The sequence below is a fragment of the Vulpes vulpes genome, chromosome 1, assembly GCF_048418805.1.
Source record: "Vulpes vulpes isolate BD-2025 chromosome 1, VulVul3, whole genome shotgun sequence".
Classification (NCBI taxonomy): domain Eukaryota; kingdom Metazoa; phylum Chordata; class Mammalia; order Carnivora; family Canidae; genus Vulpes; species Vulpes vulpes.
In genome coordinates this window covers 126,917,001-126,930,248 of record NC_132780.1, presented here as the reverse complement: position 1 = coordinate 126,930,248, position 13,248 = coordinate 126,917,001, and the positions used below count along the sequence as shown (strand labels likewise).

Sequence of the window (13,248 nt, the reverse complement as noted above, 5' to 3'; positions counted from 1 at the left end):
GGTCACTAGCATCTTTTTGAGAACAACTTTTCGGTGCTCTTTCTATGCACATATACCCATGTTATATATGCAGATATATATATATATATTATTTATTTATTTATTATTATTTTTACATAAATGACACCTCTTCATTTTATAGGCGAGGAAACCGAGACCTTGAGTGGAGCCAAGGGTTGGCACGTTGACGGAAGGCAAGTGGACTGGACCGTCATTGATCTGAATTTGCTGCACGTGAGGCTCGCGCCGGTGCTCCCCGTCCGCCCGCGGTGCCTGGTCCGGGACTTCACTGACACGGGTGGTCGCGCTCAGGGTAGCTCGGCGGAGCTCCCTTCCGTGCGGCGATGCGCGATCTGCATGTTGACAGGAGCTGCAGGAAACGTAGCAGAGGGCTTTGGAGCTGCAGAAAAAGACGGAAAAGCAGTCACCGGCGGTCGCGCCTGCCGCTGCAACCGGCGAGGCCCGCGCGCGGAGCCCAGACCCCGCACCTCCGAGGCCGGCCCGCGAGCGCGCGAGGCGCTCCCGGAGCGGCCCCGAGTGCGCGTGCGCCTGCGCCGCCGGGGGGGGGGGGGCGGAGCCTGGGGGCGGCCAGTGCGCCTGCGCGGACGGCGCGGCGAGGTGGGGGAGGGCGGCCCGTGTGTGTCTGTGTTGTTGTTCGGCGGCGGCGGCGGCGGTAAGATGGCTGCCCACGGGGGCTCCGCGGCGTCCTCGGCGCTGAAGGGGTTAATCCAGCAGTTCACCGCCATCACCGGTGAGAGACGCGGTTACCGGAAGGCGGGGAGCGGGGCCCGCCGCGGGCGGCCGTTGTGCCCCGGGCTGCCCCGCGCCTCCCTGCGTGTCCCTCGGGCTCTGCCGTCCGCTCGCGTCCTCCCTCCTGAGGCGGCGGCGGCGGCGGCGGCGGCGGGTGTCGGGGTTCGGGCGGGAGGCGGCCCCCCCGCCGCCGCGCGCCCCGCGCACCTCGGTGTCGGTCCGCGCGGCGTGGACCGAGACGCCCCCGCGCGCCCCCGCCGCCCGCCGCTGCGCCGGGACCCGGGGGCTGGGCCGAGCCGGCGCGGGGACCCGGGGGCGGGCGGGCGCGCGGGGGGGCGCGCGGGGGGGGCGCCCCGGGGCACCGCCCTCCGCCTCCCGCATCCCCTTCCCGGCCCCGCGCGGGCCCGGGGTGCCGCGCATCCTCGCGCCCCGGCCGGGTCGCCCTCCCCCAGCCCCAGCCGGCCCTCCCCCTCGCTGGGCCCCTCGGAGCCGTCGCCGTCGCCGTGGCCCTGGCGTGCGCGGGCCCTCCCGCCCGAACGGCGAGGCCGGTGGGCTCGGCCGTGCCTCGCCGACCCGGGGGGATGGGCCGCTGCGCCGAGGACTGCCTTCCAGACCGAGGTTCTCCGAGAAGAACGGGGGGGAGCCCCCTGCCTCCACCCTCACACAGAAGGCCTGCACGAGCCGTGGGTGGCGTTTCCCACCTCCCCATAATAAAAATCATAAAGCCTGGGACGATGGCGCCGGAGCCTCCTGCTGATAAAATGGGGATGGCGGCAGAAACTTCTTGGAGAGAAAGTCAGCTTCGGGGGTGTCAGCATCCCCCAGATGTTCGGCGATTCTTCTCCCTCTGGACCCCCCTCCCTCTGCCCCCCGCCCCCCTCCACCCCTGCGAAGGGCACACGCAGATCCTCTTGCCGCCTGGAGGAAAAGGCCCTGAGCCATTCTGCGAAATTCTCCTCTGCGCCTTGTTTCTCTCTGATGGTGCTGAACTTTTTTTTGCATGAGTTATTAGAGGGCGGAGCAAATGATGAAGTTCTCTGTGGAGTGATTTGAAGGGGGAAGAGTACTCCATGTGCCTGAGTGCGATCTTGCCGTCCTAGTTTTGTCATGTTGGAAGGAGGCTTGGAAATGTTGGTGGCCTCCCCGAGCAGACCCGTGCCTCACCCGGCGGTTTGTTAGGTGCTAGGGAAGGATTCTGCTGGTAACGGAGCTCAGAGCCCGACGTGTAAGATCTGTCTGGTCTCGAGTAAGATTTCACATTGTTCTAACCAGACAGGCCGTATGCAGGTTGCTGTTTTATCCTTTAAAGCTTCGTTTGGCCTTTTGCTTTGCAATGACTAAAGAAAGGCTTGATGCATTATCTCGCTGGTGGGCATGAAACCTCGCGTCAAAATTGGTGAAGTAAAATTCGCAACAAAATTGGGATGAAGGGGGATCGCTAGGTGGCTCAGCGGTTGGGCGCCCGCCTTCGACCCAGGTCGTGACCCCGGGATCCCGGGATCGAGTCCCGTGTCGGGCTCCCTGCACGGAGCCTGCTTCTCCCTCTGCCTGTGTCTCTGCCTCTCTCAGGAATAAATACATAAAATCTTTATAAAATAAAGTACTTGACTTAGTATTGCTTCTAGAGTAGCGGCAGAATTGGAATCGGGGGTGGGGTGGGATCCCTGTGTGGCTCAGCGGTTTAGCGCCACCTTCCGCCCAGGTCATGACCCTGGGGTCCTGGGATCGAGTCCTGCGTCGAGCTCCCTGCATGGAGCCTGCTTCTCCCTCTGCCTGTGTCTCTGCCTCTCTCTCTCTCTCTCTGTGTTTCTATCAGGAATAAATAAATAAAATCTTTAAAAATAAATAAAGAAAATTGGAATGAAGAATGGAATCATCAGCTTTTCTTGATATTTTAAAACTTTTGTGATTGGTCTGTTAAAGATGTAATGCATTTCCCAGTGTCTAAGCAGATCAGTGTTACTGGGAAAATTACAAAATTCTTGTGTATGCAAGTTAATATTGCAGCATTACCTTTTTTACAGAAAAATCTTTGTAGTGAGTTAATGAAGAAGTGGTTATTATTATTATTTTGAAAGATTTAAACCGCTGAGCCACCGGGGCTGCCCAGAGATAGTTAATAATTATTATTCTTTAAGTTTTTCTAGAGTTGGCTTAAGATGACACCTATTTAATTTCAGCTTTTTTTTATATTAATTACCACCACTTCAGCAACTCAGGCTGTTTTTATGTTAACTGCTACCCCTTCAGGAACTCAGAACCTCACATTATTTCTTCTAAGTAAGCATTTTTGTTAGATATGGCCAAACCCAAAGTGTGGTGAGATAAAATGGCTCACTCATTTGCTTTAATTCTGTTTCTGTATATTAGCTTACATGGCTTATTTCTTGGCCACAGGCCTTGCTATTCCTGAATCAGGTTGGAGACTCTTAGTAGACAATGGTATCTGGAATCTGCAAAACGGAAAATACCTTAAATTTTTCTTGATGTATTATGAGTTTCTGGCAGGCTCAGTCAGAAGAGTACGCAACTCTTGATCTTGGAGTCATGAGTTCGAGCCCATTTGGGTGTAGAGATTACTTAAATAAAAAAAACTAAAAAAAATAATAATAACTTTGGGGATTTTTTTTGTGAGATAATGATTAACTGTTATAAACACATGATTAACCCCTATCGTCTTTTTCACATATTTAAAAAAAGAATTTGGGGTCAGTATACATATATTTTAATTGTAGTTTTTATGTGAGCCAGACTTTTCCTGTAACGCTTAGAAATAGAAAACTGAAAGAATTTTAAGTCTTATTTCACTAAGTAGAACAAATCTCTCTATATATGAGTATGAAGTAATGACTGATTTCTTTTTAGTTGAGTACAACTAACAATATTATATTACCTTCAGCTATAATGACTCTGATTTTTATTTTATATTTATTTAAAGATTTTTTATTTATTTGAGAGGGAGACGGTGTGTGCCCGAGTGTGATTGTACATATGTGCAGGTGCCTGCATGAGGAGGAAGGGCAAAGGGAGAGGGATAAGCAGACTCTCTCTCATATGTTAGGCTCCATCCCAGGACCCCAAGATCATGACCAGAGCGGAAGGCAGACACTTAACCGACTGAGCCACCCAGGCGTCCTTATTTTTATTTATTTATTTTTTAAGTAGTCTCCACTCCCAATGTGGGGCTTGAACTTGCAACCTTGAGTTTTTTTTTTTTTTTAAGATTTTATTTATTCATGAGACACACACAGAGAGACAGAGGGAGAAGCAGATTCTCTGCAGGGGAGCCCAGTGAGGGACTTGATCCCAGGACCCTGGGATCATGACCTGAACCAAAGGCAGAGGCTCAGACACTGAGCCACCCAGGTGCCCTGCAACCCTGAGATTAACAGTCACATGCTTGAGGCACCTGGGTGGCCCATTAGTTGAGCGTCTGCCTTTGGCTCAGGTCGTGATCCTGGGGACCTGGAATCGAGTCCTGCCTTGGGCTGCCCTTGGGGAGTCTGCTTCTCCCTCTGCCTATGCCTTTGCCTCTCTGTGTCTCTCATGAATAAATAAAATCTTTTAAAAAAGGGTCATATGCCGTACTGACTGGGCTAGCCAAGCACACTGACTCTTGAGTTCAAAAAGAAAATCCTTAAAAAAAATTACACACACACACACACACACAAATCATAGCAACATGAAATGATTTTGAAAAAAGCAAAAACTAATCCCTCACAATAGGAATATTACTTATTTTATGTATTTCAATTTTTGTTTGCATACTTTAAAAAATTTTTACATTATGGGCCATAGTATACATAATTTAGAATTCTAAGATTATTCAATTAGTATTGCATCATAAATATTTTTTCTGTGATCAAACTCTGATAAGCAATTCGTCAAGGGAAATGACAGTCTTTGAAATACTCACATTGATAGACTATTTACCTTTACCATTGATGTTGTTAGAGTCATTTGAAGTTGCATGGAAAACCAGTCCTGTTACTTCATAGTTCACTACATTTTACAGTATTACTCAGTTTGATGTCCTTTGATATTCATCATACTTGGGTTTGAATGACTGTTGACTGTTTTCAAGAGTCGTATCAGTTCTCAAAACATGAGGAAAGAATGTGCTGCTGGATCTGAATGTAATTCCAAGTAATCTCTACACCCAATACAGGGCTTGAACTCATGACCCCAAGATCAAGAGTTGCATGCTTCTCCAACAGAACCAGCTTGACAGCCCCCAAAAGAACAGTTTTTAAAAATGTTTTGACCCATGGCCGTATCCCATTAACACCAACCTGGGCTGACATCCATCCACACATAGACAGAATGCACAGATGTATCAGAATAATTTCATGAGATGAGGGATCTATAGATGCTGTAGAATTGGTAAAAATAAACCGGCAATAGAAGATAAGGACAAAATGTGAGGGAATAGAAAGTGGAGGCCCAGAAATACTAGAGTTTGTTGGTATAGATTTCCATAAAGCTTTGTGCATAGTAGACATTCATGTACTTAATGAAGTTATACAGTCTCAGTTACAGAGACCTTAGTTTAATCTCTCTCTAAAATTATTAAATGAATGTGCGTTAGTTGATGTTAGAAACTGTGGTGTGGGTAGTAATTGGCTTTGTGGCCAATTTCCATTCATATTCTTTTCTTCAATACATTTCTCTTGGTTTAGTGTTAAAATGTGTTAAAGTTCTCTGTCAGGAAAGATGGTGGTAAGTGTTCTAGATATCAAGAGAAAACTCTTGGAATTTTAAGAACTATTTGAGAAGGTGATGATGTTTGAGCAGAATTTTTATTACAGAGAGGTAGTAAGTTTAGAGTTGTGAATGGAATCTTACTAATAAATTCAGTATTGACAGACTCAGACTCCTATGTGCCAGGCATGGTTCAGATCCTGAGGATATTACTGTGAGCAAGACAAGGTTTCTGTGCTCAAAAAGCATAAAGTTTAATGGGAATACAGACACATAAATAGGTTATTATAATACAGTGGGAGAATGGTAGGTAGCTGTTATGGGAGCATAAAAGATGGAGGTAAAGAAAAGTTTCCTAGAAGAAATAATTTCTTAGCTAAAACTTAGAGGAGAGATATTTCTGACAGGAGGAACATGTGTAAAGGCCTGGAGGAGAGAGGGACAGATACATACACATACCGAGACAAGAGAGGAGAGACAGTAGGTTTAGGGAGTTGATGATAATTCCAAATGAATAGGGCATAGCTAGTTGGAGATGCAGTAAGTTGAGCTGAAGAGATAAGTGGGTGTGTGCCAGATTACGAAGGGCTTTATAACCTATGTTAAGAAATGTTGGCTGTACTCTGTAGTGGGGAGTCCATGAAAAATTTAATCGGGGGAGTGACAAAACCTGATTTAGATTTTTTTTAGGAAGAGCTGTTTGGTTATAGTGGAGAAGAGAGGCATCGAGACCAGTAGAAAACTGTTGTTTTAATCCAAGAAAGACACTGGTGTCCTTATTGAAGTAAGTTTGTGGCAGAGAAGTGGAAGTTAAGGGAAGAAAGATATGGGAAGAAGTCAGAGGAGTCAGAATGAACCTTAGGTTTCTGTTTTGGGCATTTAGGTGTATATGTAATGGTGCTATTTGTGAAGATTATGGTATAGTAGAAGAGGTTTGGGGAGAAGATGATTCAGTTCAGTTTCAGATCAATTACTGCCTGTGAGACTTCAGAACTGTTCAATAAGCAAATGAATATTTGGGTCTAGAAATAGGAGTAACACCTGAGCTGTGGCGATGGTGGTTGAAGCTGTAAATGTGAATGGCACCTTGCAGGGGAGAGTGTCCTGTGAGGAAGCAATAGGCTCCAGGACACAAAGCTGAAGGAATTCTAACATCTGACACACTGCAAAGAAAGTACAGAGAAGATTCCAGAGAAACCAGATTTAGGAGGAAAACCAGGGGAATGTAATGGTACTTCCAATATCAGGAGTATGGCAATAAGTCAGATACTCTGTAGGCACTTGAAGAAACCAGAAATCATTGAATATTCATAGATTTTTTTTTAAGAGGGAGGGAGAGACAGTGAGAGAGGGTGAGAAAGAATCTTAAGCAGGCTCCATGCCAACAGAGCTAGATGCTGGTTGGTTCTCACAACCCTGAGATCATGACCAGAGCCAAAATCAAGAAGTTGGCCCAATGCTTAACTGTCCAAGCCACCCAGGAGCCCCATGGGCTGGAAGATATCTTAAAAACCATCTTGACCCATTTCCGAGTTATTCAAATGAGAAGTAAACTGTTATATGTCTAGGTCAGTGCTCCTCAAACTTTCTTGGAGGAAAAGGACCTTTTCTTTTCTTTTCTTTTCTTTTCTTTTCTTTTCTTTTCTTTTCTTTTCTTTTCTTTTCTTTTCTTTTCTTTCTTTTCTTTTCTTTTCTTTTCTTTCTTTCTTTCTTTCTTTCTTTCTTTCTTTCTTTCTTTCTTTCTTTCTTTCTTATCCAGTCTTTGTGGACTAGTACTTTTATAAAATACAATAAAAATTAGTTGCTGGAAAAATGAAGTAAAAATAAAATATAAGCCCAAATTCTTTTTAAAGTATAATTTGGATGCATAAAATTTGCCCTTTTTAGTATGTATTTTTGAGTTTTGATGAATGTGTACAATTTTGTAACCTCAGTGAAGTTGCAAAAACAGTTCTATCATCCTCAGAAAATTCCTCCTGCCCCTTTGTAATCAATCCCTCCCTCCACCTATAGCCTAATCTTTTTGTCTGTTGTTTTTCTTTTCCAGAATGTCATATAAATGGAATCACAGTATGTAGCCTTTTGAGTCTGGCTTCTTTCACTTAGCATACTGTATTTGAGATTCATTCATGTCATTGTGGTATGAGTATGAGTAGTTCCTTTTTATTGGTGAATAGTATGTCTTTGAATGGGTATACTACAATTTATTTATCCATTCACTAAATGAATGGATAATTGTGCTGTTTCCGGTTTGGGAGATTATAAGTAAAGTTGTGAAAAACATTAGTGTACAAGTGTGTGAATATAAGTTTTCATTTCCCTTGGATAAATTCCTAGACTGGGATAGTGGGATAATGGATAATATGATAGGCGTATTACTTTAAGAAATTGCCAAGCTGTTTTCCAAGGTCATGATTACCATTTTGCATTCCCATCAGCAATGTATGAAAGGTCAGTTGTCCTTTTGATATTTTTATTTTTTTATTAATTATTATTATTATTTGTCCATTTGGTATTTTTAAGTTTTGGTAGTCATTTTAACAGATGTGTAATGGTATAGTAGTTTTAATTTGCATTTACCTAGTGACTAATGATATTGAGCATTTTCATATGGTAATTTGCCATCTGTAAATCTTTCAAGCCTGAACTTTTTTGATTATTAGATTCCACAAAAATAAAATAACTCTATCAAATTGTTACAAAAGTTTCTAAAAGCTTACACTGGAATTTCTGTTTTAATCTTGTCATGAACTAGAGATGAGATGGCTGGTCTGAGGACCATACTTTGGATAATACTGGTTTTAGGTAATGGCACAACAGGGCCTAGAATTCTGTTGTCTTTACTCCTAGGCCTATGCATTTTTTACCATACTACCCTCACTATAGTTTACCTTTTGTTGATCCAACAAAAATTAGCTTTGTTAATCTGTCCCCTAACTCATTTCATTCCTCTTATATTTACTAAATGTAGTTTTCTGGATATAAAGGTTTCTTTGTTTCGTTTTATTTATTTATTTTTTATTTAATATTTTCTGTTCCTGAATGCTTCAAACTAACTTCAGGGTGGGAGACTGATGAGGTTAACTTTTACCTTACTTGTTACAACTATCACTCCTTCCTGTTTCCTAGGTGGACGCCTAGCTTATTTTGTTAGTATTTGGGAAAGGTAGAAGTAAAAAGCAATCTCTTTGGGTCTTTATCATTTCTGTCTCTATCCTTCTGAGATAATAAGGACTCTATAGTGGGATTCTTTCTTTTCTATTTATCTTTTCTATATCTCTGACTTCTCTAGTTCTTTGATATTAGTGGAGAGACTAATTTTTTTTGGCACTGAAAGTGATGTAGAAAATAGGCATAAGGGGCTACTATAGTTTGGAAAATCTCTTGATTCTTTCTTCCAACTGTGGTGGAGATGTGGACTGCATTATAGGTTTTGGGCTATTTCCTATATTAAGTCATTAGAGTGTGTGAACTAAGAGGCAGCAGCAAAGAAAATGGCCACTGGTAAATTGTATATCACAGGCTGGGTAATCATACTTTGGTGCCATTAGCAAGCTTAAAACGGAAGGGAAAAAGATAACAGGTAAATAAAAAGGATGCATATAGTGAGAAATAGTAAAGTGGAGCACCAGCCACAGATTATAGATTGAATTTTTGTGCCCCTCCTACTCCCCATATGTTGAGATCTTAACCCCCTGATATGGTGATAGCAGGAAGTGGGGGCCTTTGGGAGATCATCAGTTCTTGAGGATGGAGCGCTCATGAGTGGGACTAGTGTCCTTAAAAAAGAGACCCCAGGAAACTCCCGTGTCCCTTCTGTGAGGATACAGTAAGACAACTGTCTTTGTTCTTCTTCTTTTTTTTTTTAAAATATACTTTTAAAAAATTGTATTTTTTTTTAAGTAATCTTTACACTCAGTGTAGGGCTCAAACTCACAACCCCAAGATCAAGGGTCACGTGTTCTACTGACTGAGCCAGCTAGGTATCCCAGTATAGCTGTCTTTGAACCAGATAGCGGTCCTGTACCACGCACTGAATCTGCTGGAGCCTTGATCTTGGATTTCCCAACCTCCAGAGCTGTGAGAGATTTGTTGTTTAAGCCACCCAGTCAAAGGTATTTTTGTAAGAGCGTCCTGAAAACACTAAGACACTGCATTAAATTAAGCTATCCTGTTGCTGGCTGTAATATTGAGACCTCAAAATAAGCCTATTTTTATTTTTTGAAAGATTTTATTGATTTATTCATGAGAGACACAGAAAGAGAGGCAGAGACACAAGGAGAGGGAGAAGCAGGCTCCCCACAAGGAGCCTGATACAGGACTTGATCCCAGGACCCGAGATCACACCCTGAGCCAAAGGCAGATGCTCAACCACTGAGCTACCCAGGTGTCCCAAAATAAGCCTATTTATTTATTTATTTATTTATTTATTTATTTATTTATTTATTATTTTTAAGATTTTATTTATTCATGAGAGACACAGAGAGAGAGAGAAGCAGAGACACAGGCAGAGGGAGAAGCAGGCTCCATGCAGGGAGCCCGATGTGGGACTCGATCCCGGGTCTCCAGGATCGTGCCCTGAGCCAAAGGCGGGCGCTCAACTACTGAGCCACCCAGGCATCCCAAAATAAGCCTATTTAAACAAGTGTACAGATAGTTTAAATCTGCAAACCTGTGTTATTAGTCCACCCTTTAAAAAAAGATAGATTTTTTAAAAAGATATTTTTTATGCTGAATATAGTAAGGTAGAAGTTGAGGTCATAGCTGACCCTTCAAAAATAGTTATTACTCTGAATATATAGGTAAAACTTGCAACTTGATTAAATTTGTTGATCACTTTTCCTTTCTCCTATATCATTTAGATCTCCATGCTTTCCTCTTTCTTCTCCGTTAACCTTCACTTCTTCATATTCGTTTGTTCAGTGAGAGTGTTACTAGCATTTTGGCTGGGACAGTTTTTGTTGTGTAGGACTCTTCTGTCCATTTCAGAAGATTTAGCACTTGTGTTTATTTCCTATGGCTGCTGCAGCAGATTACCACAAACTGCATGGCTTAACACACGTTTATTCTCTCATAGTTCTGGAGGTCATAAGTCTGTAATGAAGGTGTGAGCAATCTTTGGGGGAAGGGAGGTCTTTTTCAACATACTACAGCATCCCTGGCTTCTCTCCACTAAACGCCAACGGTGCTCCCGCAGCCCCCGGATATGGAACACCAAAAATGGTCTCTCACATTGCTAAATGCCTCTACTACTTCCCAACATTAAGAACCACTGGAACCTTTAATTATCTCTCCATTGTCTTCTGTTTCTAAAATGATGCACTAAGTGATACATGCAATACATTAAGAATGATTATACAAGCAGGATGACTCAGATAAGTTGGCTTTATTTAAGAAAGTGAATGGAGTACTTTGTTTCTTGGGCCCCTCTCTAATACTACCTTCTTCAGTCTTGCCAGGATTTAGCATGTGCTTCCTTTAAAAGAAATATTCGTAGGTTCATACGTAGGCCCCTCTTTTTTTTTTTTTTTGAATGCTCTTAGAGGTCACTGTCCTGACAAGCACCAGTAATGCAAGTTATCCTGTCACATTGTCAACTGAGATATGATAGGGCTGTCTCTGGGATATGCTGCCTACAGCTTAGATTCTAATGTTAAATGGTTAAGTGAGGATTATAAATAGGATGGCAATTCTGGGCCTTGAGTGTTGATACCATCTGCCTTCAAAGTATCACAGTTATTATTTCCTTTATTATAGTTTTATTTTTGTACCTTAAAGTCATTCCGTGTAGAATCTCTTTTAATAAATTCTCTTTTAATGTATAGTTGAATAAACTTGTTGACCTAGGAAATTTTGGAATCCTTACTTATACTTTTATTAAGTTTTCTACTGCCTCTACATCACCTCCTGATACTTCTCAGTCATATTGGAATGCTGCTTAGTTACAGATTTCTTTGAAGCCCATCTTTTAGTATTGTTTTATACTTTATAGCATTCACTTTTTTCTAGAGTGATATTTCTTGTTATACTCCTGCTTTAAAAAAAAAGTGTTTAACATGAATGAAGCAAATGTTCATAGCATCACATGAGTGAGGAAAAGAAAACTGTGAGATGTCTTACTCTGCCTGCGTATTTGCCAATAAAGAGCTGTGCCAATTTCTTTAATGTGAATTTTCTTAATCTGTACAAGCACTTCATGAAGTTGGTAATATCCCCATTTTATAACTGAGGAAACTGAGAGCTAGAGAAATTAGTAACTAGATCAAAGTCATGTAACTAGTGAGTGAAAGAACTAGAAGTCAAACTCTGGTTTATCTGAGTGGTATCCAGGCTTGTAATATCCATACTATACTCCGTAGCCTGAGAACTGGTGGGAACATGAAGAATGTTTTCTCTTCCTTATGGTGTATAGGACTGGCCAAAGGAAAAATTTTGATACCTTCATTTCAATTACTTGTTGTCGCTATCCTCAGGTACCCCATATCTTTTTCATGCTCTGAGGTACCTCCCACCCCAATGCAGCACTTCTTGTAGGCCTTTCTTAGCTGTCCTCCAAAAGGCACTTGGGTGCTAAAGCTACTTCTGTCTCTTTTTTCCAGACCCAGCTCCCTTAATCTCTTAATCCTCAATTTAATAGGGTTTTAGGGAGTAGCTCAACATCTAATGAAGAAGTTAATAAAGGATGGGGCACCTGGGTAGCTCAGTCACTTAGACATCCAACTTTTGATTTTGGCTTAGGTCATGATCTCAGGATTGTGAGGTAGATCCTGCATCAGGCTCTGTACTCAATGTGGAATCTGTTTAAGACTCTCTTCCCCTTTCCCTTTGTTCTCCACTTCTAAAAATAAAATAAAAATAAGTATGTTTGTTTACCCAGATTAATCTCTTCAGTGGTTGCATTTTAGACAGTATAATAAAGTGAAAAAAAAAATTTAGGCAGTTAGGAAAGACTTTTAGGATAGGCAACCATATTGTTGACAGGCAAGCTTGCCTGAGGATTGGTTTTATAAGTTCCCAATTTTCATAAAATCTTTTTTTTTTAAGTTTTTATTTATTTATTCATGAGAGACAGAGAGAGAGAGAGAGACAGAGAGACAGAGAGGCAGAGACACAGGCATAGGGAGAAGGAGGCTCCATCCAGGGAGCCCGACATGGGACTCGATCCTGGGTCTCCAGGATCACACCCTGGGCTGAAGCTGTGGTGCTAAACCGCTCAGCCCCCCCGGGCTGCTCCATAACATCTTTTATTTTAGTTCAGAGCCCACAAATTATTTATAGGGTTCCCATGTCAGTGGTTTTAGAGTTCTGATAGTTGGAGGGTAGTATAGAGGATGACAACAACTATTTGTATGCAGCGGTCATTTTAAGTTGAATTTCCTTATGAATACATTTCAGAAGGAGTGAAAGCAGCCAGCATTGGTCGTTGTTATGGCAGAGGAAGTTTCACTCCCCCACCAGGATGTTTTTTGTGCTTTTTATGGTGATTTAGTGCAGTGTGAGCACCTAGAAAGATGAGAGCCAAAAATGATACAAACTCAGCGATTTAATTCTCTGAAAGGAAAAGATTAGTAGACCTTGTGAAGCTGGTTTTAGGGTTCATTATGAGGTAAATATAACAGTTCATGCATCTTTGCTAAAACAGGTAGCCAGAGTGGTCTACCTGTGGGAACCTTTTAACTTTTAGAAATTGCTGTGTATGTAAGTTAAATGGAGCACAATAGACACTGAACTTTTAGACTAGCATTTAAGATGTATAATGCAAAAATATTAGGAAGGCACTAAACCAGAGCTTCAGGT

The 13,248-nt window shown here is 42.5% G+C and overlaps 1 protein-coding gene across 1 annotated transcript in view; it reads left to right on the top strand.

Annotated features, from left to right (window-relative positions):
• Nucleotides 1–595: 595 nt before the first annotated feature.
• Nucleotides 596–13,248, top strand: part of UBXN7 (UBX domain protein 7) — a 52,014-nt gene continuing 39,361 nt past the window's right edge. Inside the window, exon 1 of the mRNA XM_025990268.2 lies at nucleotides 596–751. Coding sequence (XP_025846053.1) covers nucleotides 679–751 — 73 coding nt within the window. The 5' untranslated portion in view covers nucleotides 596–678. The remainder of the gene's footprint in view (nucleotides 752–13,248) is intronic.